This window comes from Oncorhynchus keta, unplaced genomic scaffold (genome assembly GCF_023373465.1).
Source record: "Oncorhynchus keta strain PuntledgeMale-10-30-2019 unplaced genomic scaffold, Oket_V2 Un_contig_25469_pilon_pilon, whole genome shotgun sequence".
Classification (NCBI taxonomy): Eukaryota; Metazoa; Chordata; class Actinopteri; order Salmoniformes; family Salmonidae; genus Oncorhynchus; species Oncorhynchus keta.
In genome coordinates, this window is record NW_026284462.1 from 1 (window position 1) to 23,929 (window position 23,929).

The 23,929-nt window shown below is 44.4% G+C and overlaps 1 protein-coding gene across 1 annotated transcript in view; it reads right to left on the reverse strand.

The window, feature by feature from the left end:
- Positions 1-367: 367 nt before the first annotated feature.
- Positions 368-23,929, reverse strand: part of sema7a (semaphorin 7A) — an 85,180-nt gene continuing 61,618 nt past the window's right edge. The window contains exons 10-14 of the mRNA XM_052506083.1: positions 15,553-15,748; positions 11,098-11,213; positions 9,530-9,675; positions 1,034-1,107; positions 368-875 (exon numbers count right to left, since the gene is read on the reverse strand). Of these exons, the coding sequence (XP_052362043.1) occupies positions 397-875; positions 1,034-1,107; positions 9,530-9,675; positions 11,098-11,213; positions 15,553-15,748 (1,011 nt within the window). The 3' untranslated portion in view covers positions 368-396. The remainder of the gene's footprint in view (positions 876-1,033; positions 1,108-9,529; positions 9,676-11,097; positions 11,214-15,552; positions 15,749-23,929) is intronic.

Consider the following 23,929-nt stretch of genomic DNA (forward strand, 5'->3'; position numbering starts at 1 on the left):
ATTATTATATTATGTCATTATGGGGTGTTGTGATGTCATTATGGGGTATTGTGATGTCATTATGGGGTATTGTGATGTCATTATGGGGTGTTGTGATATCATTATGGGGTATTGTGATGTCATTATGGGGTATTGTGATGTCATTATGGGGTATTGTGATGTCATTATGGGGTATTGTGATGTCATTATGGGGTATTGTGATGTCATTGTGGGGTATTGTGTGTAGATTGAAGAGTTTTTTAATATATATGTTTTAATCCATTTTAGAATAAGGCTGTAACGTAACAAAATGTGGAAAAAGTCAAGGAGTCTGAATAGTTTCTGAATGCACCGTGGATCCATTATAGTGCAGATGTACAGTGTCATATCATGATGAAGTCCATAGTGGACATGATTTTATTGCAGAAGTTGCACGATAATGTCCAAAGCTGCAAAGGTCACGAACCATCCCGCCTGCATTGCCATAGCTGCTGTTGCTCCGTTCTTCTTAGAGTCCTCTATGTTAGTACGGATGGTTCCCACCGGTCTAGCAGGCCTGCTGATTATGCTTGGGTTGTGGTTACTCAGCAGCTGTGTAGCTCGGACCACCCTCACCACCCTGGTATAGTCTCTCTCCTTGGAGACACACTGGTAGTTCCCATAGTGCTCTGTCTGCATGGAGGGGATGAGATGGAGACAGCTGGCCTGCAGTCGCAAACAGGGGCGTGTCGTGCCCAGGTGTTCCCAGCTGTAGTGGGCGTGGTAGGAGTCTATGGGACAGGACAGGTAGAAGGGGACGTTCAGGGGCACAGAGTGGACCGATGCACCGAGGGCGTTCAGGGACGAGGAGGGCTGGGTGTCACGTCTGGTCCTGTTGCTGGTGGGCTTCTTTGGTTCTGGAGAAAGAGTCGGAGAAATGTATTTCACAAGGCAGGGGAATGAAAATCTAGCCCATTCAATCAATACATTCCAAATCAAATAACAGGCATATAACATATAACATTTGATTGATTGATTGATTGAATTATTATCAGTGTGTGAGATGTCGATGTACCTTCTGATATTTGAACTCCTGCTGTTTTAAGGCAGACATTAGTTTGTCCTCCATCAATATTTTGAATGCCTCCCCTATGGAAAGAAAAACAACGTTCAGTTCACTAAGACAACCACTATATCAGTTTAGATACAGTAGACAGCAATTACCAGTTACTGTAAAAGGCTCTTTGGGGTTTAGGCCGGTTACTGTAAAAGGCTCTTTGGGGTGTAGGCCAGTTACTGTAAAAGGCTCTTTGGGGTGTAGGCCGGTTACTGTAAAAGGCTCTTTGGGGTGTAGGCCGGTTACTGTAAAAGGCTCTTTGGGGTGTAGGCCGGTTACTGTAAAAGGCTCTTTGGGGTGTAGGCCGGTTACTGTAAAAGGCTCTTTGGGGTGTAGGCCGGTTATTGTAAAAGGCTCTTTGGGGTGTAGGCCAGTTATTGTAAAAGGCTCTTTGGGGTGTAGGCCAGTTACTGTAAAAGGCTCTTTGGGGTGTAGGCCAGTTACTGTAAAAGGCTCTTTGGGGTGTAGGGGTTACTGTAAAGGCTCTTTGGGGTTAGGCCAGTTACTGTAAAAGGCTCTTTGGGGTGTAGGCCAGTTACTGTAAAAGGCTCTTTGGGGTTTAGGCCAGTTACTGTAAAAGGCTCTTTGGGGTGTTGGCCAGTTACTGTAAAAGGCTCTTTGGGGTGCTCTTTGGGGTGTAGGCCAGTTACTGTAAAAGGCTCTTTGGGCTGTAGGCCAGTTACTGTAAAAGGCTCTTTGGGGTGTAGGCCAGTTACTGTAAAAGGCTCTTTGGGGTTTAGGCCAGTTACTGTAAAAGGCTCTTTGGGGTGTAGGCCAGTTACTGTAAAAGGCTCTTTGGGCTGTAGGCAGGTTACTGTAAAAGGCTCTTTGGGCTGTAGGCCGGTTATTGAAAAAGGCTCTTTGGGGTGTAGGCCAGTTACTGTAAAAGGCTCTTTGGGGTGTAGGCCGGTTACTGTAAAAGGCTCTTTGGGGTGTAGGCCAGTTACTGTAAAAGGCTCTTTGGGGTGTAGGCCAGTTACTGTAAAAGGCTCTTTGGGGTGTAGGCCAGTTACTGTAAAAGGCTCTTTGGGGTGTAGGCCGGTTACTGTAAAAGGCTCTTTGGGGTGTAGGCCAGTTACTGTAAAAGGCTCTTTGGGGTGTAGGCCAGTTACTGTAAAAGGCTCTTTGGGGTGTAGGCCAGTTACTGTAAAAGGCTCTTTGGGGTGTAGGCCGGTTACTGTAAAAGGCTCTTTGGGGTGTAGGCCAGTTACTGTAAAAGGCTCTTTGGGGTGTAGGCAGGTTACTGTAAAAGGCTCTTTGGGGTGTAGGCCGGTTATTGAAAAAGGCTCTTTGGGGTGTAGGCCAGTTACTGTAAAAGGCTCTTTGGGGTGTAGGCCAGTTACTGTAAAAGGCTCTTTGGGGTGTAGGCCGGTTACTGTAAAAGGCTCTTTGGGGTGTAGGCCGGTTACTGTAAAAGGCTCTTTGGGGTGTAGGCCGGTTACTGTAAAAGGCTCTTTGGGGTGTAGGCCGGTTATTGTAAAAGGCTCTTTGGGGTCTAGGTCAGTTACTGTAAAATGCTTGTTGGGGTCTAGGCCAGTTACTGTAAAAGGCTTTTTGGGGTCTAGGCCAGTTACTGTAAAAGGCTCTTTGGGCTCTAGGCCAGTTACTGTAAAAGGCTTGTTGGGGTCTAGGCCAGTTACTGTAAAAGGCTCTTTGGGGTCTAGGTCAGTTACTGTAAAAGGCTTGTTGGGGTCTAGGCCGGTTACTGTAAAAGGCTCTTTGGGGTCTAGGTCAGTTACTGTAAAAGGCTTGTTGGGCTCTAGGTCAGTTACTGTAAAAGGCTTGTTGGGGTCTAGGCCGGTTACTGTAAAAGGCTCTTTTTATTCATTATTATTTTTACTTCACCTTTATTTAACCAGGTAGGCTAGTTGAGAACAAGTTCCCTTTATTTAACCAGGTAGGCTTGTTGAGAACAAGTTCTCATTTACAACTGCGACCTGGCCAAGATAAAGCAAAGCAGTTCGACACATACAACAACACAGAGTTACACATGGAATATACAAACATACAGTCAATAATTCAGTAGAAAGTCTATATACAGTGTGTGCAAATGAGGTGAGATAAGGGAGGTAAGGCAATAAATAGGCCATGGTGGCGAAGTAATTACAATATAGCAATTAAACACTGGAATGGTAGATGTGCAGAAGATGAATGTGTAAGTAGAGATACTGGGGTGCAAAGGAGAAAGTAAAATAAATAAATACAATATGGGGATGAGGTAGTTGGATGGGCTATTTACAGATCAGCTATGTACAGGTGCAGTGATCTGTGAGCTGCTTTGACAGCTGGTTCTTAAAGCTAGTGAGGGAGATCTGAGTCTTCAGTTTCAGTGATTTTTGCAGTTCGTTCCAGTCATTGGCAGCAGAGAACTGGAAGGAAAGGCAGCCAAAGTAGGAATTGGCTTTTAGGATGACCGGTGAGATATATCTGCTGGAGCGCGTGCGACGGGTGGGTGTTGCTATGGTGACCAGTGACCTGAGATAAGGCGGGGCTTTACCTAGCAGAGACTTGTAGAATACCTAGAGCAAGTGGGTTTGGCGAATAAATTATGAAGCGAGGGCCAGCCAACGAGAGCATACAGGTCGCAGTGGTGGGTAGTATATGGGGCTTTGGTGACAAAACGGATGGCACTGTGATACACTAGATTCAATTTGCTGAGTAGAGTGTTGGAAGCTATTTTGTAAATGACATCGTCGAAGTCGAGGATCGGTAGGATGGTCAGTTTTACGAGGGTATGTTTGGCAGCATGAGTGAAGGATGCCTTGTCATTCATTCTTTGGCCTGGGAATGTAAAAGGCTCTTGGCGGTCTAAGCCGGTTAATGTAAAAGGCTCTTGGCGGTCTAAGCCGGTTAATGTAAAAGGCTCTTGACGGTCTAAGCCGGTTAATGTAAAAGGCTCTTAGCGGTCTAAGCCGGTTAATGTAAAAGGCTCTTAGCGGTCTAAGCCGGTTAATGTAAAAGGCTCTTTGGGGTCTAAGCCGGTTAATGTAAAAGGCTCTTTGCGGTCTAAGCCGGTTAATGTAAAAGGCTCTTTGGGGTCTAAGCCGGTTAATGTAAAAGGCTCTTTGGGGTCTAAGCCGGTTAATGTAAAAGGCTCTTTGGGGTCTCGGTTAATGTAAAAAGGCTCTTTGGGGTCTAGCCGATTAATGTAAAAGGCTCTCTTAGCGGTTAATGTAAAGGCTCTAAGCCGGTTAATGTAAAAGGCTCTTAGCGGTCTAAGCGGTTAATGTAAAAGGCTCGGTTTTGGGGTCTAAGCCGGTTAATGTAAAAGGCTCTTTGGGGTCTAAGCGGTTAATGTAAAAGGCTCTTTGGGGTCTAAGCCGGTTAATGTAAAAAGAGCTCTTTGGGGTCTAAGCGGTTAATGTAAAGGCTCTTTGGGGTCTAAGCCGGTTAATGTAAAAGGCTCTTAGCGGTCTAAGCCGGTTAATGTAAAAGGCTCTTAGCGGTCTAAGCCGGTTAATGTAAAAGGCTCTTTGGGGTCTAAGCCGGTTAATGTAAAAGGCTCTTTGGGGTCTAAGCCGGTTAATGTAAAAGGCTCTTTGGGGTCTAAGCCGGTTAATGTAAAAGGCTCTTAGCGGTCTAAGCTGGTTAATGTAAAAAGCTCTTAGCGGTCTAAGCGGTTAATGTAAAAGGCTCTTAGCGGTCTAAGCGGTTAATGTAAAAGGCTCTTTGGGGTCTAAGCCGGTTAATGTAAAAGGCTCTTAGGGGTCTAAGCCGGTTAATGTAAAAGGCTCTTTGGGGTCTAAGCCGGTTAATGTAAAAGGCTCTTAGCGGTCTAAGCCGGTTAATGTAAAAGGCTCTTTGGGGTCTAAGCCGGTTAATGTAAAAGGCTCTTTGCGGTCTAAGCCGGTTAATGTAAAAGGCTCTTTGCGGTCTAAGCCGGTTAATGTAAAAGGCTCTTTGCGGTCTAAGCCGGTTAATGTAAAAGGCTCTTTGGGGTCTAAGCCGGTTAATGTAAAAGGCTCTTTGGGGTCTAAGCCGGTTAATGTAAAAGGCTCTTTGGGGTCTAAGCCGGTTAATGTAAAAGGCTCTTGGCGGTCTAAGCCGGTTAATGTAAAAGGCTCTTTGGGGTCTAAGCCGGTTAATGTAAAAGGCTCTTAGCGGTCTAAGCCGGTTAATGTAAAAGGCTCTTAGCGGTCTAAGCCGGATAATGTAAAAGGCTCTTTGGGGTCTAAGCCGGTTAATGTAAAAGGCTCTTAGCGGTCTAAGCCGGTTAATGTAAAAGGCTCTTTGGGGTCTAAGCCGGTTAATGTAAAAGGCTCTTAGCGGTCTAAGCCGGTTAATGTAAAAGGCTCTTAGCGGTCTAAGCCGGTTAATGTAAAAGGCTCTTTGGGGTCTAAGCCGGTTAATGTAAAAGGCTCTTTGGGGTCTAAGCCGGTTAATGTAAAAGGCTCTTAGCGGTCTAAGCCGGTTAATGTAAAAGGCTCTTTGGGGTCTAAGCCGGTTAATGTAAAAGGCTCTTAGCGGTCTAAGCCGGTTAATGTAAAAGGCTCTTAGCGGTCTAAGCCGGTTAATGTAAAAGGCTCTTTGGGGTCTAAGCCGGTTAATGTAAAAGGCTCTTAGCGGTCTAAGCCGGTTAATGTAAAAGGCTCTTTGGGGTCTAAGCCGGTTAATGTAAAAGGCTCTTAGCGGTCTAAGCCGGTTAATGTAAAAGGCTCTTAGCGGTCTAAGCCGGTTAATGTAAAAGGCTCTTTGGGGTCTAAGCCGGTTAATGTAAAAGGCTCTTGGCGGTCTAAGCCGGTTAATGTAAAAGGCTCTTAGCGGTCTAAGCCGGTTAATGTAAAAGGCTCTTTGGGGTCTAAGCCGGTTAATGTAAAAGGCTCTTAGCGGTCTAAGCCGGTTAATGTAAAAGGCTCTTTGGGGTCTAAGCCGGTTAATGTAAAAGGCTCTTAGCGGTCTAAGCCGGTTAATGTAAAAGGCTCTTAGCGGTCTAAGCCGGTTAATGTAAAAGGCTCTTAGCGGTCTAAGCCGGTTAATGTAAAAGGCTCTTTGGGGTCTAAGCCGGTTAATGTAAAAGGCTCTTTGGGGTCTAAGCCGGTTAATGTAAAAGGCTCTTAGCGGTCTAAGCTGGTTAATGTAAAAGGCTCTTAGCGGTCTAAGCCGGTTAATGTAAAAGGCTCTTAGCGGTCTAAGCCGGTTAATGTAAAAGGCTCTTTGGCGTCTAAGCCGGTTAATGTAAAAGGCTCTTAGCGGTCTAAGCCGGTTAATGTAAAAGGCTCTTAGCGGTCTAAGCCGGTTAATGTAAAAGGCTCTTTGGGGTCTAAGCCGGTTAATGTAAAAGGCTCTTAGCGGTCTAAGCCGGTTAATGTAAAAGGCTCTTTGTTAATGTAAAAGGCTCTTTGCGGTCTAAGCCGGTTAATGTAAAAGGCTCTTAGCGGTCTAAGCCGGTTAATGTAAAAGGCTTTTTGGGGTCTAAGCCGGTTAATGTAAAAGGCTCTTTGGGGTCTAAGCCGGTTAATGTAAAAGGCTCTTTGCGGTCTAAGCCGGTTAATGTAAAAGGCTCTTTGCGGTCTAAGCCGGTTAATGTAAAAGGCTCTTTGCGGTCTAAGCCGGTTAATGTAAAAGGCTCTTTGGGGTCTAAGCCGGTTAATGTAAAAGGCTCTTTGGGGTCTAAGCCGGTTAATGTAAAAGGCTCTTTGGGGTCTAACGGTTAATGTAAAAAGGCTCTTGGCAGTCTAACGGTTAATGGCTCTTTGAAAGACCCAGCCTAATGTAAAAGGCTCAGGCGGTGCCGGTTAATGAAAAGGCTCTTAGCGGTCTAAGCCGGATAATGGTAAAAGGCTCTTTGGGGTCTAAGCCGGTTAATGTAAAGGCTCTTGGCGGTCTAAGCCGGTTAATGTAAAAGGCTCTTTGGGGTCTCTGTAAAAGGCTCCACGGTCACCGGTTAATTAAAAGGCTCTGCACATAACGGTTAATGTAAAAAGGCTCTTTGGGGTCTAAGTTAATGTAAAAGGCTCTTTGGAGGTCACGGTTAATATAAAAGGCTCTTAGCGGTCAGCGGTTAATGTAAAAGGCTCTTTGGGGTCTGCCGGTTAATATAAAATGCTCTTACCGGTTAATATAAAAGGCTCAGCGGTCTAAGCCGGTTAATGTAAAAGGCTCTTTGGGGTCTACGGTTAATGTAAAAGGCTCTTAGCGGTCTAAGCGGTTAAACAAAGGCTTTCCACAGAGGGTTAATGTAAAAGGCTCTTAGCGGTCTAAGACAGTTAATGTAAAAGGCTCTTAGCGGTCTAAGCCGGTTAATGTAAAAGGCTCTTTGCGGTCTAAGCCGGTTAATGTAAAAAAGCTCTTTGGGGTCTAAGCCGGTTAATGTAAAAGGCTCTTTGGGGTCTAAACAAAATGTAAACATCATTGGGGTCTAAGCCGGTTAATGTTAGGCTCTTTGGGGTCTCAGTTAATGTAAAAGGCTCTTTGGGGTCTAAGCCGGTTAATGTAAAAGGCTCTTTGGGGTCTAAGCGGTTAATGTAAAGGCTCTTTGGGAAGACCCATGTTTTAAGGGTTAATGTGTCTGGGGGTCTAAGGTTAATGTAAAACTTGGCGGTCTAAGCGGTTAATGTGACTCTTTGGGGTCTAAGCCGGTTAAGTAAAAGGCGCAGCAGTCTAAGCGGTTAATGTGCTCAGCGGTCTCAGCGATAATGTAAAAGGCTCTTTGGGGTCTGCCGGTTAATGTAAAAGGCTCTTAGCGGTCTAAGCCGGTTAATGTAAAAGGCTCTTTGGGGTCTAAGCCGGTTAATGTAAATGGCTCTTAGCGGTCTAAGCGGTTAATGTAAAAGGCTCTTAGCGGTCTAAGCCGGTTAATGTAAAAAAGCTCTTTGGGGTCTAAGCCGGTTAATGTAAAAGGCTCTTTGGGGATCGGTTAATGTAAAACTCTGCGGTCCGGTTAATGTAAAGGCTCTTTGGGGTCTCGGTTAATGGGGCTCTTAGCGGTCTAAGCCGGTTAATATAAAAAGGCTCAGCGGTCTAAGCCGGTTAATGTAAAAGGCTCTTTGGGGTCTAAGCCGGTTAATGTAAAATGTCTAACCGGTTAATGTAAAAGGCTCTTTGGGGTCTAAGCCGGTTAATGTAAAAGGCTCTTAGCGGTCTAAGCGGTTAATGTAAAGGCTCTTAGCGGTCTAAGCCGGTTAATGTAAAAGGCTCTTAGCGGTCTAAGCCGGTTAATGTAAAAGGCTCGTTGGTCTAAGCCGGTTAATGTAAAAGGCTCTTTGGGGTCTAAGGTTAATGTAAAAGGCTCTTGGCGGACTAAGTTAATGTAAAAGGCTCTTTGGGGTCTAAGCGGTTAATGTAAAAGGCTCCAGACTCTGGAAAAGCTCTTGGCGGTTAATGTAAAAGGCTCTTTGGGGTCTGGAGAGTTAATGAAAAAGGCTCTTTGGGTCAGCGGTTAATGTAAAACGCTCCCGGTCCAACCGGTTAATGAAAGAGCTCTTCTAAGCCGGTTAATGTAAAAGGATCTGCAGTCTAAGAGGAATGGTAAAAAACTCCCGGTTAATGTAAAAGGCTCTTGGCGGTCTAAGCCGGTTAATGTAAAAGGCTCTTTGCCCTAAGTGGTTAATGTAAAAGGCTCTTTGGGGTCTAAGCCGGTTAATGTAAAAGGCTCTTGGCGGTCTAAGCCGGTTAATGTAAAAAGCGGTCTAAGCCGGTTAATGTAAAAGGCTCTTTGGGGTCTAAGCGGTTAATGTAAAAGGCTCTTTGGGGTCTAACGGTTAATGTAAAGGCTCTTTGAATCTAAGCCGGTTAATGTAAAAGGCTCTTATTTCCGTTAATGTAAAAGGCTCTTTTCTAATACATTTGTAAAAGGCTCTTTTCTAAGCCGGTTAAAAAGGCTTTTGCGGTCTGGTCGGTTAATGTAAAAGGCTCTTTGTAGATTAAGCCGGTGAGTAAAACATGGTTAATGTAAAAGGCTCTTAGCGGTGAAGGGGTCTGTAAAAGGCTCTTTTTCGGTTAATGTAAAATTGGGGTCTAACGGTTAATGTAAAAGGCTCTTTGGGGTCTAAGCCGGTTAATGTAAAAGGCTCTTTGCGGTCTAAGCCGGTTATGTAAAAGGCTCTTGGGGTCTAAGCCGGTTAATGTGAAAGGCTCTTAGCGGTCTTACGGGGTTAATGTAAAAGGCTCTTTGGGGTCTAAGCCAGTTAATGTAAAAGGCTCTTCTCGGTCTAACCGGTTAATGTAAAAGGCTCTTGCGGTCCCAACGCGGTTAATGTAAAAGGCTCTTTGGGGTCTAAGCCACCCCTGTAAAACCTTTCTAGAGTCCGGTTAATGTTTCATGGTTAATGTAAAACTTTCAGTCTAAGTGGTTAATGTAAAAGGCTCTTAGCGGTCTAAGCCGGTTAATGTAAAAGCACTTTGTGACAACTGCTTCTGTAAAAAGGGCTTATAAACCTGATTGAAAGACACAGCTTATGGGACAGCCATGCTTGGTCAAATGAGGAGGAGCCAAAGAGGAAACATTAGACTTACGGGACGGTTGGTTTGCACCCAGCCTCTGTCCAGGCGCAGTACGGGTCTCTGGCCAGAACACACACATGACAGGATCCGTTATAGTCCTGACACCTCTGGAGGTCCAGAATGGAGATCTGCTCTGACAAACCCACCACCAGTTTCCTCTGCACATAGACAGAAAGACGCTAGTTGATACTAAAACATCCCATCACATATATTTCACATTTGAACAATATCTATCTTAATACCATCAGAGTCTAAGCCCTGTCTTTATTGGGGTTACTGCTATTAGCTTAAACAAACGCTTTCCACAGAGGGGTCATACTAGCGTATAGCCCAAACTGTTTGGATGCCACAGACAGAAGTTGTCAAATCGGCGTTACCGATTTCAGACGAGTTTCCTGACACTTGGGGAGATCGTAAAGCAAAATGGAGAACATCATTGTGAGAGTGTCATCTTTCCAGGGGTCAGTTTGTAGGCTTAAATGTTCAGACGCTACAGACGATATTGTGAGAAGACCCATTTTTGGGATGTCTCCTGGACTGACAAACACCGCTCTGTGACCTTTCACCTCCTGAGTGGCGCAGCAGTCTAAGGAACTGCATCTCAGCGCTATAGGCGTCAGTACAGACCCTGGTTCGATCCTGGACTGTATCAAAACCGGCCTTGATCAGGAGTCCCATAGGGCGGCGGACAATTGGCCCAGTGCTGTGGGAATGTTTTTCAGCGGCAGGGACTGGGAGACTAGTCAGGATTGAGTGAAAGATGAACGGAGCAAAGTACAGAGAGATCCTTGATGAAAACCTGCTCCAGAGCACTCAGGACCTCAGACTGGGGCGAAGGTTCAACTTCAAACAGGACAATGACCCTAAGCAAACAGCCAAGAAAACGCAGGAGTGGCTTCAGGACAAGTCACTGAATGTCCTTGAGTGGCCCAGCCAGAGCCCAGACTTGGAGAGTCTGGCTGTGTGCTTAGGGTCTCTGGAGAGACCTGAAAATAGCTGTGCAGCGACGCTCCCCATCCAACCTGACAGAGCTTGAGAGGATCTGCAGAGAGGAATGGGAGAAACTCCCCAACTACAGGTGTGCCAAGCTTGTAGCATCATACCCAAGAAGACTCGAGGCTGTAATCGCTGCCAAAAGTGCTTCAACAAAGTACTGAGTAAAGGTTCTGAATACTTATGTAAATGTGATATTTCCGTTTTTTATTTTTAATACATTTGCAAACATTTCTAAAAAACAGTTTTGCTTGGTCATTATGAGGTATTGTGTGTAGATTGATGAGGAAAAACATGGAGGAGGTGAAGGGGTCTGAATACTTTCAGAATGCACAGTAACCTGATCACATAGGGCCGATATCTATATTAAACACCACCCTTCTAGTCATATCCAAAATAACTTGATCACATTTTAGCAATTTATCAGACGCTCTTACCCAGAGTGACTTACGGGAGCTATTAAGGTTAATAGAGTACATACATTGACAGATTTTTCACATATTCTTCTCTGGGATTCGAACCAGCAACCATTCGTTACTTGTCCCAACGCTCTTAACGACTAGGCTACGTGCCACCCCTGCCGGTACCTTTCTAGAGTCCAGTTTCATGGATCTGATGACATCAGAGTGGTTGGAGAGATGAGTCTCTGAGATGATGAAAGGTTTGAAACGATCATTTAAGATCTTATGGATCATTCCAGTGTCTGGGGAAGGAGATACAGAAAGTTAAACACTAATTTACAAGTCGAGTCATTTAGTCACTACAAGTTGAAATAGGCCTGATTGCAGTGCAGTCATTTATTTACAAGCTGAAATAGGCCTGATTGCAGTGCAGTCATTTATTTACAAGTTGAAATAGGCCTGATTGCAGTGCACAGTCATTTACAAGCTGAAATAGGCCTGATTGCAGTGCACAGTCATTTACAAGCTGAAATAGGCCTGATTGCAGTGCACAGTCATTTACAAGCTGAAATAGGCCTGATTGCAGTGCACAGTCATTTATTTACAAGCTGAAATAGGCCTGATTGCAGTGCACAGTCATTTATTTACAAGTTGAAATAGGCCTGATTGCAGTGCAGTCATTTATTTACAAGCTGAAATAGGCCTGATTGCAGTGCACAGTCATTTACAAGCTGAAATAGGCCTGATTGCAGTGCACAGTCATTTACAAGCTGAAATAGGCCTGATTGCAGTGCACAGTCATTTACAAGTTGAAATAGGCCTGATTGCAGAGGCCTGGCAGTAAGTAAGTAGCCTTCCAAGAGCCTTGGCTTCCTCGAGCTGGAAGACACTGAGAAACAGCTTCTATCTCCAGTCCATTAGACTGTTAATCAGTCACCACTTGCCAGTCTCTGCCCAGTACCCTGTCCTGAACCTTAGCCACTGTCACTAGCCAGCCTCTGTCCAGTACCCTGTCCTGAACCTTAGCCACTGTCACTAGCCAGCCTCTGCCCAGCCTCTGTCCAGTACCCTGTCCTGAACCTTAGCCACTGTTACTAGCCAGCCTCTTTCCAGTACCCTGCCCTGAACCTTAGTCACTGTCACTAGCCAGCCTCTGACCCCAGCCTCTGTCCAGTACCCTGCCCTGAACCTTAGCCACTGTTACTAGCCAGCCTCTGTCCAGTACCCTGCCCTGAACCTTAGTCACTGTCACTAGCCGGCTACCACCCGGTACTCTACCCTGAACCTTAGTCACTGTCACTAGCCGGCTACCACCCGGTACTCTACCCTGAACCTTAGTCACTGTCATTAGCCGGCTACCACCCGGTACTCTACCCTGAACCTTAGTCACTGTCACTAGCCGGCTCCCACCTGGTACTCTACCCTGAACCTTAGTCACTGTCAGTAGCCGGCTCCCACCCGGTACTCTACCCTGAACCTTAGTCACTGTCACTAGCCAGCTACCACCCGGTACCCTACCCTGAACGTTAGACACTGTCACTAGCCGCATCCCACCCGGTACTCTACCCTGAACCTTAGTCACTGTCACTAGCCGGCTACCACCCGGTACTCTACCCTGAACCTTAGTCACTGTCACTAGCCAGCCTCTGCCCGGTACTCTACCCTGAACCTTAGCCACTGTCACTAGCCAGCCTCTGCCCAGCCTCTGTCCAGTACCCTGTCCTGAACCTTAGTCACTGTCACTAGCCAGCTCCCACCCGGTACTCTACCCTGAACCTTAGTCACTGTCACTAGCCAGCTCCCACCCGGTACTCTACCCTGAACCTTAGTCACTGTCACTAGCCAGCTCCCACCCGGTACTCTACCCTGAACCTTAGTCACTGTCACTAGCCAGCTCCCACCCGGTACTCTACCCTGAACCTTAGTCACTGTCACTAGCCAGCTCCCACCCGGTACTCTACCCTGAACCTTAGTCACTGTCACTAGCCAGCTCCCACCCGGTACTCTACCCTGAACCTTAGTCACTGTCACTAGCCAGCTCCCACCCGGTACTCTACCCTGAACCTTAGTCACTGTCACTAGCCAGCTCCCACCCGGTACTCTACCCTGAACCTTAGTCACTGTCACTAGCCAGCTCCCACCCGGTACTCTACCCAGCACCCTAGAGAATGTTGCCCTACGTACATAGAATCATTGAACAAAAGTCAATGTAATAATGTTTACATGCTGTTTTACCCACGTTATAGGTATATACTGTATTCTAGTGAAGGCTCATCCTACTGCCCTGGTTTACTGCCCTGGTATTAATTATCTGGTATTAATTATCTGGTATTAATGCCCTGGTATTATTATCTGGTATTACTGCCCTGGTATTACTGCCCTGGTTTACTGCCCTGGTATTAATTATCTGGTATTAATTATCTGGTATTAATGCCCTGGTATTGTTATCTGGTATTAATTATCTGGTATTACTGCCCTGGTATTATTATTTGGTATTAATTATCTGGTATTAATGCCCTGGTATTAATTATCTGGTATTAATTATCTGGTATTACTGCCCTGGTATTACTACCCTGGTATTAATTATCTGGTATTACTGCCCTGGTATTACTACCCTGGTATTAATTATCTGGTATTACTACCCTGGTATTAATTATCTGGTATTAATGCCCTGGTATTAATTATCTGGTATTACTGCCCTGGTATTAATTATCTGGTATTACTGCCCTGGTATTAATTATCTGGTATTACTGCCCTGGTATTAATTATCTGGTATTACTGCCCTGGTATTAATTATCTGGTATTACTGCCCTGGTATTACTGCCCTGGTATTATTGCCCTGGTATTAATTATCTGGTATTACTGCCCTGGTATTACTACTCTGGTATTAATTATCTGGTATTAATGCCCTGGTATTAATTATCTGGTATTAATGTCCTGGTATTACTGCCCTGGTATTAATTATCTGGTATTACTGCCCTGGTATTAATTATCTGGTATTAATGCCCTGGTATTAATTATCTGGTATTAATGCCCTGGTATTAATTATCTGGTATTAATGCCCTGGTATTACTGCCCTGATATTAATTATCTGGTATTACTGCCCTGGTATTACTGCCCTGGTATTAATTATCTGGTATTAATGCCCTGGTATTAATTATCTGGTATTAATGCCCTGGTATTAATTATCTGGTATTAATGCCCTGGTATTACTGCCCTGATATTCATTATCTGGTATTAATGCCCTGGTATTAATGTCCTGGTATTACTACTCTGGTATTAATTATCTGGTATTAATGCCCTGGTATTACTGCCCTGATATTAATTATCTGGTATTACTACTCTGGTATTACTGCCCTGGTATTAATGCCCTGGTATTACTACTCTGGTATTAATGCCCTGGTATTACTACTCTGGTATTAATGCCCTGGTATTACTACTCTGGTATTAATGCCCTGGTATTACTACTCTGGTATTAATGCCCTGGTATTACTACTCTGGTATTAATGCCCTGGTATTACTACTCTGGTATTAATGCCCTGGTATTACTACTCTGGTATTAATGCCCTGGTATTACTACTCTGGTATTAATGCCCTGGTATTACTACTCTGGTATTAATGCCCTGGTATTACTACTCTGGTATTAATGCCCTGGTATTACTACTCTGGTATTAATGCCCTGGTATTACTACTCTGGTATTAATGCCCTGGTATTACTACTCTGGTATTAATGCCCTGGTATTACTACTCTGGTATTAATGCCCTGGTATTACTACTCTGGTATTAATGCCCTGGTATTACTACTATTGTATTAATGCCCTGGTATTACTACTCTGGTATTACTGTACAAGCATTACGCTGCACCTGCGATGATATCTCAAATTCTGTGTACATGACCAATAAACTTTGATTTGATCGTGTTTACTCATGGTGTTTACTAATAGTGTTTGTTCATAGTGTTTACTCATGGTGTTTACTCATGGTGTTTACTCATAGTGTTTCTTCATAGGGTTTATTCATAGTGTTTATTCATGGTGTTTATTCATAGTGTTTATTCATAGTGTTTACTCATGGTGTTTATTCATAGTGTTTACTCATAGTGTTTACTCATAGGGTTTCTGTAGCATCAGACAGCTAGTCTTTCGCGAGGCCTAGCAGGCTGTTAAAGACGGTGTCGTTGTGTACTTGAGACTCTGAATAACACGTGACTGTGATAAAGACATCATCATACTGATAACAACCATGATGAACAATGGTCACGCTGCGTCTTCATTTCATCATGCTGTTGTTAGAAGAATATTCCAGCACGGCAGGAAATGCTAACGTTTTGCGTATTCAAGGTTTAAAAGGCTTCTAAAGTTTCTAATGTCCACTTTAAAACTTCAGAACATTTTACAACAAAAAATGTATCAACCTCTACCCAAAATAATTCATTAATTATATATAATCCACACAACAATTCACATTTCCTGTTGCTGCAGGATTATTTTCCTGTTTTGTGAAACTGGCTCAAATTAAGATCCAACATCTGTAGGTCAGCAACAGCACCGAGAGTAGAAACGGGGTGGATGTTCAACTTGGTGATATTTAATTTCAACCCAGAGAGTCTATTTCCAGACATGGAGCCCAGACATCACCTACCAGTTGCTAGCAGCAGGACGGTGTGCATGGCGTAGTCTGCAGCCTGTACTCGGTCCACAACTATCTTGGTGTAGTTATAGTTAGAGATGTAGAATGGGGTGTAGGGCCGGATGGGATGAATCCAGTCGGTCATCTCTGGGTGATCCTTTATCACGTTCACCGTAGCCAACGGCAGGTCTTTACTGTCAGAGACACACTGAGGAGATGAGACAGGAGAAAAGATCTTTACCCAGATAAGCACCCCATTCGATACAAGCCAAATAAGTGAATAAAATCGGAATTTCGCAGGCAAATAATATGAGACATTCATGTCGTTTATCCCAGGACTAACTCTTGCACAGTTTGATCAGACGCATGTTATGTAGTCTGTCCACCAAAGATTACGGAGACATGGGCTGCTGACATAAATATTCCAGCACAACTTCCTATGTTGTGTGGAGTTGGTGTTTACATTTCTCAATAGGTCACAGGAAATCACTTAGTCCAAATAAGGTCATAACACCTGCTTTTGTTTATACTCCTATATAAGTCATTTAACATTTCTTAAAAACACATGTATAAATGTTAACACTCTTACATGTTAAACCGTGTATATAAATATGATACATAGATACAAGAAAAAAAAGTAACTTGCTTCCTGGTAAAGGGAGTCAGGAAGCACAGCCGGCCTTAGTCAGACTGTGTTTTGTTTTGTTGTATCCTATACAACACGTCTTAGTCACATCAGGAACTTAGACAAAACAATACAATATATTGATGCATCCCAAAAGGAAGACAATGAGGACTGTAGGGTCAAGGTCAGGGTCAGGGTGGAGGAAAAACAGATTGAGGAAGTTGTTCAGACAATAAACCACCGAACAGAAACCTGACTACAAACATACACCTGCAGGGTCTCAGTAATGGTAGAAATCACATGCTATTGGTCACATAAGAATTAAGAATTATATATTAGGACCAGCAATGTAGGAGTGGCATTGACTAAAATACTGTAGAATAGAAAACAGTATATACATATGAAATGAGTAAAGCAGTATGTAAACATTATTAAAGTGACCAGTGTTCCATTATTAAAGTGGCCAGTGTTCCATTATTAAAGTGGCCAGTGTTCCATTATTAAAGGGACCAGTGTTCCATTATTAAAGGGACCAGTGTTCCATTATTAAAGTGACCAGTGTTCCATTATTAAAGTGACCAGTGTTCCATTATTAAAGTGACCAGTGTTCCATTATTAAAGTGACCAGTGTTCCATTATTAAAGTGGCCAGTGTTCCATTATTAAAGTGACCAGTGTTCCATTATTAAAGTGACCAGTGTTCCATTATTAAAGTGACCAGTGTTCCATTATTAAAGTGACCAGTGTTCCATTATTAAAGTGACCAGTGTTCCATTATTAAAGTGGCCAGTGTTCCATTATTAAAGTGACCAGTGTTCCATTATTAAAGTGACCAGTGTTCCATTATTAAAGGGACCAGTGTTCCATTATTAAAGTGGCTAGTGTTCCATTATTAATGGCCAGTGTTCCATTATTAAAGTGACCAGTGTTCCGTTATTAAAGTGACCAGTGTTCCGTTATTAAAGTGACCAGTGTTCCATTATTAAAGTGACCAGTGTTCCGTTATTAAAGTGACCAGTGTTCCGTTATTAAAGTGACCAGTGTTCCGTTATTAAAGTGACTAGTGTTCCGTTATTAAAGTGACCAGTATTCCATTATTAAAGTGACCAGTGTTCCATTATTAAATGACCAGTGTTCCATTATTAAAGGGACCAGTGTTCCATTATTAAAGGGACCAGTGTTCCATTATTAAAGTGGCCAGTGTTCCATTATTAAAGTGGCCAGTGTTCCATTAGTAAAGGGACCAGTGTTCCATTATTAAAGGGACCAGTGTTCCATTATTAAAGGGACCAGTGTTCCATTATTAAAGGGACCAGTGTTCCATTATTAAAGGGACCAGTGTTCCATTATTAAAGGGACCAGTGTTCCATTATTAAAGGGACCAGTGTTCCATTATTAAAGGGACCAGTGTTCCATTATTAAAGTGACGAGTGTTCCGTTATTAAAGTGACGAGTGTTCCGTTATTAAAGGGACCAGTGTTCCATTATTAAAGTGCCCAGTGTTCCGTTATTAAAGTGACCAGTGTTCCATTATTAAAGTGACTAGTGTTCCATTATTAAAGTGACCAGTGTTCCGTCATTAAAGTGACCAGTGTTCCATTATTAAAGTGACTAGTGTTCCATTATTAAAGTGACCAGTGTTCCATTATTAAAGTGACCAGTGTTCCGTTATTAAAGTGACCAGTGTTCCATTATTGAAGTGACCAGTGTTCCATTATTAGTGACTAGTGTTCCGTTATTAAAGTGACTAGTGTTCCATTATTAAAGTGACTAGTTTTCCGTTATTAAAGGGACCAGTGTTCCATTATTAAAGTGACTAGTGTTCCATTATTAAAGTGACCAGTGTTCCATTATTAAAGTGACCAGTGTTCCATTATTAAAGTGACCAGTGTTCCATTATTAAAGTGACCAGTGTTCCATTATTAAAGTGACCAGTGTTCCGTTATTAAAGTGACCAGTGTTCCGTTATTAAAGTGACCAGTGTTCCATTATTAAAGGGACCAGTGCTCCATTATTAAAGTGACCAGTGTTCCATTATTAAAGTGGCCAGTGTTCCATTATTAAAGTGGCCAGTGTTCCATTATTAAAGGGACCAGTGTTCCATTATTAAAGTGACCAGTGTTCCATTATTAAAGTGACCAGTGTTCCATTATTAAAGGGACCAGTGTTCCATTATTAAAGGGACCAGTGTTCCATTATTAAAGGGGCCAGTGTTCCATTATTAAAGTGGCCAGTGTTCCATTATTAAAGTGGCCAGTGTTCCATTATTAAAGTGACCAGTGTTCCATTAGTAAAGGGACCAGTGTTCCATTAGTAAAGGGACCAGTGTTCCATTATTAAAGGGACCAGTGTTCCATTATTAAAGGGACCAGTGTTCCATTATTAAAGGGACCAGTGTTCCATTATTAAAGGGACCAGTGTCCCGTTATTAAAGGGACCAGTGTTCCGTTATTAAAGTGACCAGTGTTCCATTATTAAAGTGACCAGTGTTCCATTATTAAAGTGACTAGTGTTCCATTATTAAAGTGACCAGTGTTCCGTTATTAAAGTGACCAGTGTTCCGTTATTAAAGTGACCAGTGTTCCATTATTGAAGTGACCAGTGTTCCATTATTAGTGACTAGTGTTCCGTTATTAAAGTGACTAGTGTTCCGTTATTAAAGTGAACAGTGTTCCGTTATTAAAGTGACCAGTGTTCCATTATTAAAGTGACTAGTGTTCCATTATTAAAGGGACCAGTGTTCCATTATTAAAGTGACTAGTGTTCCGTTATTAAAGGGACCAGTGTTCCATTATTAAAGTGACTAGTGTTCCATTATTAAAGGGACCAGTGTTCCATTATTAAAGTGACTAGTGTTCCATTATTAAAGTGACTAGTGTTCCAGTGTTTTGTTATTTCCAGTGTTTTGTTATTAAAGTGACCAGTGTTCCATTATTAAAGGGACCAGTGCTCCATTATTAAAGTGACTAGTGTTCCATTATTAAAGGGACCAGTGCTCCATTATTAAAGTGACTAGTGTTCCATTATTAAAGTGACCAGTGTTCCGTTATTAAAGTGACCAGTGTTCCATTATTGAAGTGACCAGTGATTCCATGTCTATGTATATAGGGCAGCAGCCTCTAAGGTGCAGGGTTCAGTAACTGGGTGGTAGCTGGCTAGTGATGGCTATTTAACAGTCTGATGGCCTTGAGATATAAGCTATTTTTCAGTCTCTCGGTCCCAGCTTTGATGCCCCTGTACTGACCTCGCCTTCTGGATGATAGCTGGGTGAACAGGCAGGGGCTCGGGTGGTTGTTGTCCTTGATTATATTTTTGGCCTTCCTGTGACATCGGGTGCTGTACAGTCGTGTCCAAAAGTTTTGAAATTACACAAATATTAATTTCCACAGAGGTTCCTGCTTCAGTGTCTTTAGATAATTTTGTCTGATGTTACAATGGAATACTGAAGTATAATTACAAGCATTTCATAAGTGTCAAAGGCTTTTATTGACAATTACATGAAGTTGATGCAAAGAGTCAATATTTGCAGTGTTGACCCTTCTTTTTCAAGACCTCTGCAATCCGCCCTGGTATGTTGTCAATTAACTTCTGGGCCACATCCTGACTGATGGCAGCTCATTCTTGCAGAATCAATGCTTGGAGTTTGTCAGAATTTGTGGGGTTTTGTTTGTCCACCCGCCTCTTGAGGATTGAAGTTAATCCCATTGAAGTTCTCAATGGGATTAAGGTCTGGGGAGTTTACTGGCTATGGACCCTAATTATTCATGTTTTGTTCTCCGAGCCACTTAGTTATCACTTTTGCCTTATGGCAAGGTGTCCATCATCCTGGAAAAGGCATTGTTCGTCACCAAACTGTTCCTGGATGGTTGGAAGAAGTTGCTTTCGGAGGATTTGTTGGTACCATTCTTTATTCATGGCTGTGTTCTTAGGCAAAATTGTGAGTGAGCCCACTCCCTTGGCTGAGCAGCAACCCCACACATGAATGGTCTCAGGATGCTTTACTGTAGGGATGAGACAGGACTGATGGTAGCGCTCACCTTGTCTTCTCCGGACAAGCTTTTTTCCAGATGCCACAAACAATCGGAAAGGGGATTCATCAGCGAAAATGACTTTACCCCAGTCCTCAGCAGTCCAATCCCTGTACCTTTTGCAGAATATCAGTCTGTCCCTGATGTTTTTCCTGGAGAGAAGTGGCTTCTTTGCTGCCATCCTCCAAAAGTCTTCGCCTCACTGTGCGTGCAGATGCCTGCTGCCATTCCTGAGCAAACTCTGTACTGGTGGTGCCCCGATCCCGCAGCTGAATCAACTTTAGGAGACATTCCTGGCACTTGCTGGACGTTCTTGGGCGCCATGAAGCCTTCTTCACAACAATTGAAGCGCTCTCCTTGAAGTTCTTGATGATCCGATAAATGGTTGATTTTGGTGCAATCTTACTGGAAGCAATATCCTTGCCTGTGAAGCCCTTTTTGTGCAAAGCAATGATGACGGCACGAGTTTCCTTGCAGGTAACCATGGTTGACAGAGGAAGAACAATGATTCCAAGCACCCCCCTCCTTTTGAGGCTTCCAGTCTGTTATTCGAACTCAATCAGCATGACAGAGTGATCTCCAGCAGTCTTGTCCTCGTCAACACTCACACCTGTGTTAATGAGAGAATCACTGACATGTCAGCTGGTCCTTTTGTGGCAGGGCTGAAATGCAGTGGAAATGTTTTTCGGGGATTCAGTTCATTTGCATGGCAAAGAGGGACTTAGCAATTAATTGCAATTCATCTGATCACTTCATAACATTCTGGAGTATATGCGAATTGCCATTATACAAACTGAGGCAGCAGAATTTGGGAAAATTAATATTTGTGTCATTCTCAAAACTTTTGGCCATGACTGTATGTGTCCTGGACGGCAGGTAGTTTGCACCCAGTGTTGTGTTGGGCAGACTGCACCACCCTCTGGAGAGCCCTGCGGTTGCGGGTGGTGCAGTTGCCGTTGCAAGCGGTGATACAGCCAGATAGGATGCTCTCAATTGTGCATCTGTAAAAGTTTGTGAGGGTTTAAGGTGCCAAGCCAAATTTCAGGTGGTGTTGCACCTTCTTCCCCACACTGTCTGTGTGGGTGGACTATTTCATTTTGTCAGTGATGTGTACGCCGAGGAACTTGAAGCTTTCCACCATCTCCACTACTGTCCCATCTATGTGGATAGGGGAATGCACCCTCTGCTGTTTCCTGAAGTCCATGATCATCTCCTTTGTTTTGTTGACGTTAAGTGAGAGGTTATTTTTCTGGCACTACACTCCGAGAGCCCTCACCTCCTCCCTGTAGACTGTCTCGTCATTGTTTGGCAAGCCTACTACTGTTGTGTCAAATGTTGGAGACGACACACCCATTGAGTTGGAGGTGTGCAAGGCCACTCAGTGATGGGTGAACAGGGAGTACAGGAGAGGGCTGAGCACACACCCCTTGTTTTCTACCTTCACCAACTGGGGACGGCCCGTCAGGAAGTCCAGGACCCAGTTGCACAGGGCGGGGTTCAGACCCAGGTCCTCAAGCTTAATGATGAGCTTGGAAGGTACTATAGTGTTGAATGCTGAGATATGGTCAATGAACAGCATTCTTACCGAGGTATTCCTCTTGTCCAGATGGGATAGGGCAGTGTGCAGTGAGACGGTGATTGCATTGTCTGTGGATCTATTGGGGTAAGGTAAGATGAGGTAGAGGTAATATGATCCTTGACTAGTCTCTCAAAGCACTTCCTGATGACAGAAGTGAGGGGTGATAGTGATAGCCATTTAGTTCAGTTATCTTTGCCTTCTTGGGAACAGGAACAATGGTGGCCATCTTGAAGCATGTGGGGACAGCAGACTTGGATAGGGAGAGATTGAATATGTCCATAAACACACCAAGCCAGCTGGTCTGCGCATGCTCTGAGGACGCGGCTGAGGATGCCGTCTGGGCCGGCAGCCTTGTGAGGGTTAACACGCTTAAATGTCTTACTCACGTCTGCCACAGAGAAGGCGAGCCTACAGTCCTTGGTAAGGAGCCGCGTAGGTGGCACTTTGTTATCCTCAAAGCGGGCGAAGAAAATGTTTAGCTTATCCGGAAGCAAGACATCGGTGTCCGTGGCGTAGCTGGTAGGGTTTTCCTGTTGTAGTCCGTGATTGTCTGTAGACCCTGCCACATATGTCTCGTGTCTGAGCCGTTAAATTGCGACTCCACTTTGTCTCTATTCTGACGTTTTGCCTGTTTGATTGCCTTGCGGAGGGAATAACCACACTGTTTGTATTCAACCATATTCCCAGTCACCTTGTCATGGTGGTTCGTGCTTTCAGTTGCAAATGCTGCCATCTATCCACAGTTTCTGGTAGGTTTTAATAGTCACAGTGGGTACAACATCACCTATACACTTCCCGATAAACTCACTTATCGGTGTATTCGTCAATGTTATTCTCTGAAGCTACCCAGAATATATCCCAGTCTGTGTGATCAAAACAATATTGAAGCTTGGATTTCGATTGGTCAGACCAGTGTCGGATAGTCATTAGAACGGGTCCTTCTTGTTTGAGTTTCTGCCTATAGGAAGGGAGGAGCAAAATGGAGTCGTGGTCAGATTTGCTATTCCGGGTAGCTTCAGAGAATAATATTGACGAATACACCGATAAGTGAGTTTATCGGGAAGTGTATAGGTGATGTTGTACCCACTGTGACTATTAAAACCTACCAGAAACTGTGGATAGATGGTTGAGTAGCAGTGTTCTAATGTTTTAGCAGAGTGAGTACTACAGTCGAGGTGATGGTAGAACTCTAATGTTTTACCAGAGTGAGTACTACAGTCAAGGTGATGGTAGAACTCTAATGTTTTACCAGAGTGAGTACTACAGTCAAGGTGATGGTAGAACTCTAATGTTTTAGCAGAGTGAGTACTACAGGCGAGGTGGTGGTAGAACTTAGGTAGCGTTTTCCTCATATTAGCTTTCTTGAAATCCCCAGCTACTATAAATGCGGCCTCAGGATATGTGGTTGCTTTAATGCTGTTGTCAGGCACAATCTACTCAACAGGCGCAGCACATACAGGCAACTATTGAGTCACACAGTTGGAGATATTATGTGTCATGACTGTAGCAGCCCCAGCCACAGCCACAGCCCCAGCCACAGCCCCAGCCCCAGCCACAGCCCCAGCCACAGCCCCAGCCCCAGCCCCAGCCCCAGCCCCAGCCCCAGCCCCAGCCCCAGCCCCAGCCCCAGCCACAGCCCCAGCCACAGCCACAGCCCCAGCCACAGCCACAGCCACAGCCACAGCCCAAGCCCCAGCCCCAGCCACAGCCCCAGCCACAGCCACAGCCACAGCCACAGCCACAGCCCCAGCCCCAGCCCCAGCCCCAGCCCCAGCCACAGCCCCAGCCCCAGCCCCAGCCCCAGCCCCAGCCACAGCCACAGCCCCAGCCCCAGCCACAGCCCCAGCCCCAGCCCCAGCCACAGCCACAGCCACAGCCACAGCCCCAGCCCCAGCCCCAGCCACAGCCCCAGCCACAGCCACAGCTATAGAAAGACATGTGGAAACTGTAGAGCTCCATGGTTCCATGCTTTAGTCAGCTGTACAGGCCAGGGGGGGGGGGTCCAGCTTTAGGTTTGTGTCCCAAATGCCATCCTATTCCCTATGTAGTGCACTACCTTTGACCAGGGCTATGGAAAGTAGTGCACGATATAGGGAATAGGGTGCCTTTTGGGACACACTCCATGTTTCCCTTTGTCTGTGGAATACTGATGTTCCTG